Source organism: Caloenas nicobarica, chromosome 10 (genome assembly GCF_036013445.1).
Source record: "Caloenas nicobarica isolate bCalNic1 chromosome 10, bCalNic1.hap1, whole genome shotgun sequence".
Classification (NCBI taxonomy): Eukaryota; Metazoa; Chordata; class Aves; order Columbiformes; family Columbidae; genus Caloenas; species Caloenas nicobarica.
In genome coordinates, this window is record NC_088254.1 from 7,523,956 (window position 1) to 7,529,250 (window position 5,295).

The following is a 5,295-nucleotide window of genomic DNA, read 5'->3' on the forward strand; positions in this document are numbered from 1 at the left end:
AACTGAACACCTAAATTTGTTTTTGAGAACTGGAGCTTATCAGAACTGTGTGTAGAAAAAATTCGATGGCTGATAAAAGTAGGACTTAGTTATTTTGTTAAATATTTTCCCGTTAGAGTTGTAGCTAGCTGCCTTACAGGGAAGTAGAGCATTGAGGAACCATTAGTGTATTCTCAAAGTAACAGCTTGCGGGGTTTAAGAGTAAACAAACAAACAACATTTTTGAAAAGTAATTTTTGCTAAGTAAGCATTAGTTTTGCCTGTGCATCGCACAAATGAAACCCAGGGTACAGCTGTTTCTCCAGCAGCAGACTGTCTTGCTGCTCTGGTGCTTCGATCTGCAACCACCTCTTAATGATATCGCTGCTCGTCTTTGCCCAGTAGTTATGCACTAGTTTATAATTAAGATGTGTGAATAAGCTTGTTTTGTTTGATTTTTAATATGTCTGAATGTTAACTTCTTGCAGGAATTTGCCATAAGCAAAAATATTCAGCTGGGTGATGAGAAAGGCCTCAGATTTCCTTGTGTTTGGGACTGGTCTCTTCAGTTTACAAGCAGGGATTGCCTGCTCTTTCACAACCCTTTGTATATTGGAAAGAGCGCGCCGTGCGTACACAATGGAGCCGTGAAAAGTTTTAAACGCTCAAAGGTAACTATAGTGATGGCAGCCTGTGCTTAACCATAAAGCGTTGATGCATAAAAATTTCCTGTTACATAGCATTTTACACCCTCTGCAACAGGAGCATTAATTCTCTTAGCTTCCCAGCCTAAAGAAATGATTTTCTGTAGAAGTACAGATGTAAATTGTTGAGCCTTGTGCTCCAGGACATTTTCCGATACGGGTGAGCTCACTGCTAACATTTGCATTATTTCAACCCTGGAAAAGTAGATGATATGCTTCCTTTTTCCCCCAGGGTTGTCAGGTTTTTTTCAGTGAATACTGACTAATTCAATCATTTATTGTTTTAGAAAGTCTAGGAAACTTGTATTTCTTTTTAAAGGCCCCAGGTGGCCACACTCTTTGCCCTGTGAGCCCTACAGTAATGTCTCCGAAGCTCAGAACTGTTTAAAAGGTCACATCATGTTCTCTGGATGATGCATGCTAGCAGGTCAGGGAAATCCGCTATTCAAATGAGCATAAACCTCGAAAATCAACAGTATTTTTTTTCTGCAGAAAAACTACAGCTCCACATTGCGAGGCGTCCCCCCAGCATTAAAAAATGGAATCATCAGTGAGCAGGAGTTCCTTCCAAGAAGAAACTCTCTGATACTAAAACTGAAACCAGACTTTTTACAACAAACAGAGAGTCAGAGTAACAATATGGAACAGTACTTCAGAGACTGGTTTGCAAAGCCTGTTGATTTGCACGGCGTAATTCTACCCCGCATCTCTGGAACACAAATTAAACTGTGGAAACTGTGCTACTTCCGCTGGGTTCCTGAGGCCCAGATTAATCATGGTGGCTTCATCACTGCTTTCCATAAAGTTTCTTTGCTGGCAGATGAAGTAGACACGTTAAACCGGAACCTTCGGCAGTACAAAAGCAACTCTTCTGTGCAAGGCAACTGCTCGAAACTGGATCAAAGCAGGATGTACTTCAGAGCATGTCATTTAAATGATACCTCTGGGGCCCCAGACTTTCTCTCCTCCTCATTCCCATTTTCTCCTGTAGGCAATCTGTGCAGACGGAGCATTCTGGGAACGCCTTTAAGCAAATTTTTAAGTGGTGCCAAAATCTGGCTATCCACTGAGACGCTTGCAAATGAAGACTGAGGTGATGTGACGGTTTAAAGGTTGGGGAGATTACAGCATATCATTCTGTCTTTTCTAAGTTAACACTGCTAAATGCGGCATTGATAGCTGTAATAATTTTTCTATACAAACATTACGTAAGTTTTGCACAAATATTTAAAAGCAGAGCGAGTCATGCTTCAAATCGCACAATTTTGTATTCAGTAGTTCTCATCTACTAGGCCTTCTGGTCCCTAATCCTTCTGTATTTTTGTGGTTTGGCTCATTATATGCGGTGGAGCATTTCATTAGCTAATTGAAAGGCTTGGTCTGGTCACTAATGAGGGTTCTGCTTGAAATATCTTTTTCCCAGACAGTGACTGAAGTGACTCTTGTGTCGAAACCGCCTGGCAAATCACAGTAGTTAGGTGCAGTGGACACAGACCAACAGCTGAAATCTCGGAACAAACTCTTTTATCAGACTGCCTCTTCAGGAAGAATACATATATGCATACATACATACATACTAATGTTCTGTGACTTCATCACCCTGTGTGTATCTGGCAGGGGCGTTCCTTTTTCTTTCTCTCCCCAAAATGTATTCGTTAACAATTAGATTTGTGCTCTTTGACATGAGCTTGAACCAATTTCAGGACAATGCACTGTTAACCTTAAAACGTTTACTGTCAATATTGTATTGTAGTAGCTTTAGAAGTGCCTTTAATTGGGAGGAAACAGTAGCAAGGTTACTCTGATGCAGCTGACCTCTGTTCAGGCGCTGACTCACAAGTTAAGGCACCAAAGGCCTTACATGATAGACTAGAAGCTCATCTCACTTAGTGAGAGGGGGGAGAAGAAGTTGCATGATGATAAAACACAGTATAATACAGTTTAAAAAAAGGCAGGGAGGGATAGGATTTGGAGCTCTTCATTTGTTTGTAAAACCAAACTGGTATCCAGCACAGCCCAACTCACAATGTGGGTTTTGGATGTTTAAGATTGCTTAAGTATTTCTTGTAGAGAATTTGCATCTGGAGTGGCCTTATAGGTGCAAGGTTTGTGCTAGATGTCCAGTGCATACAGGACTCTTGTTTTCCCAGGCTAAAAACTCCCTGCTGGGCAGAGCTGTTGGGGGGTGCTGGGTACGCTGTTTTCTTCCCCATGTTTGGTTTGGTGGGTTAAGTGGGCAGTTCCATTGCAAAGGTGAGCTAATGTGGGGCGCAGACTTCTTTTTTTAACTAACCAGACCCCCAAAAACCTGTTTTTATGCAAAGAGGCCGAGTGGTATGTGTGCGTGCATGTGCGCAGGTGCGTCTGCATGGGGACACGTACATGCGTGTTGTGACATAATGCCAGATTGGTTCTGGTCAACTGTTTGTGAGGAAAAAACGTGTATTCACCTCAATTGCCTAATTATGCTGCAAGATGGTCTGAACATGTTAAATGGTCCACAAACTAGTTGTGTTTATTTACAAGCTTGCTGGAGCAGTCATCCAATTTGTTCATTATTCAAATGTTTGTATTAGTTTGCTTTTGTGATTTTTTTTTTTTTTTTTTCCATTAGCTTACTGCTTTACTGCCTGATACTTGACTTAAAAGACCTCAACCTGTGTGCTTAGTTTCTTTTGGTACCAATTTTAAAACTATGGTGTTGTCTTCTTTGTTTTTTTCCCTTAAAAGTATAACTTTTTTGGTTTAAAGGTACCAAAAAATGTGTAAATAAATTACTCCACACAGGCAGCTGGTGGAATTAAAAAAAAAAAAAAAAAAATTTAGGCTAGTACCCTTTGGGGGAAAAAAAGGGTACTATATTTAAACAGGATTGTCTTTATAAGGAGATTTCAGATACTTTTGCATTTCACTTCTAAGATGTGTACAGATGCTGCAGATGGTCTTTGTATTTTATATATATAGCATGGGAGGGGGTTAAAAATAATATGCCTTTATAGTAAACAAAACCTGTCTAAATAACTATTTTGCCAAACAGACGTAAAAAGGAATTTTAGGCAGTTCAAGCAGGGAGTTGGGCAAGCAGAGGCAGCTCCTGCAGGGAGGAGGGAAGAGCTGTCCCCACTGTCCCGGGCCAGGGGACAAGGTTCTGCTCCCCTGTGCTCACACGGCCCTGCCTGCTGCGGAACCTGGACAGCGGCTGGCTGGCTGGCTGGCTGTGCATGGGTGCCTGCACATGTTGTTTCTTCCTCTTTAGTTAAACATCTTAGTTTTTTTAATTTACTTTTAAAAGACAGGTACTAAATGTTAATTTTAAAATATTCTCCACTCTACACAGTTGCCTTATCGATACTCAGTAGGGACTGCTCTGAACATCTTTAGTAACTTTCAAAAGCTATTTTGGGTGTGAGTACATATCTTTAACGTCTGTGTACAGAATACTGACATACAGCTGTATATATATGTGTGTGTGTGTGTATATATACGTACACATTTTCAAATGTTAACTTCTGTTCACCATTTAAAACAAGATACTGTTAATGCCATTTTGGTGTTGCGAGAGTAGAAAAACTACTAAGAAGCTTCTTTTTTGTCTGTTTCTAGAAAACGTGCACTATTTTGGCTGTTACTGGCTGTTGTATCATGACTTTTGTACTACACTGTAAACCACACGGTGGAATACGGAACGCTGGTTGATACGGTTAAAGTGACCTCCAGTGTCATTAATTGCTGCGAGGTGGAGCTTACTGTAGACTTAGTGATCATGGTAGTACAGCTCTATTTACCATTTACTGCCATGTATCAAGGAATTTTTTTTCCATTCCAGAAACGCATTGAGAAGTGTGTGTTGGTGTATGTGTATACCCAGGCCTGCACGCAAGTTTAATGTGCACCTGCCTGCAATACCACTTCAGTGTTAACTGCCTTGTATTTCTAATGAAATTGTAGCAACTGGGGCAAAGGTTTTGGCTTACTCTTCGATGGAGAGACATTAAAACCAAAAAACATTCTAACATGTATTTAAGCAAAGGATGAAATCTTAAATTTACCTCTAACATAAGAGACAGAAATCTGTACCTCAAATTGCTCTAGGCAGTAGGTTTCTAATGCTGTTGCTGTGATGGTTTAGAGTTCACTATTTTAACTGAAATGAAACCCTTTGTGCCTGATAATGATTTACTGAGTAAAGTAGCAGTGCCAGGAAGATTATAAAATCCTGATGCTGAGTTGTGAATGTGAAGTAAATTAGACTAAATAAAAGTTCATACCTTTCCATGGCGAACTTCAGGTGGTTTTCTTTTGCTTTCTCTAACAAAAAAAAATAGCGCTGGGGTGTGTTTGTTTTTTCCAAGAAAAGCAGGGACACTGCTGTAGAAAGATAATTAACTAAAAAAATGTGCAAATGATCTTATTTTCTCTCAACATTCTATTACAGTGTCTTCCGTTTGTATGGCCATCGAGCTAAATAGTTGGATAGCTGAACTGCTGCTCCCTGGAGAGAGGTGTAAGCCAGAAACCAAACACCTTTGCAATTAAAAGGTGCTGTTTGATTGTGTGACTCTACATTAAGTAAATTCTTCTCTTACTTTGAGCTTTCAGGTGTGTCCAGCTC

General features: G+C 40.2%; 1 protein-coding gene across 1 annotated transcript in view; it reads left to right on the top strand.

Annotated features, from left to right (window-relative positions):
- Positions 1-5,009, top strand: part of MTMR10 (myotubularin related protein 10) — a 39,669-nt gene extending 34,660 nt beyond the window's left edge. The window contains exons 15-16 of the mRNA XM_065641407.1: positions 468-650; positions 1,176-5,009. Of these exons, the coding sequence (XP_065497479.1) occupies positions 468-650; positions 1,176-1,775 (783 nt within the window). The 3' untranslated portion in view covers positions 1,776-5,009. The remainder of the gene's footprint in view (positions 1-467; positions 651-1,175) is intronic.
- Positions 5,010-5,295: the final 286 nt, after the last annotated feature.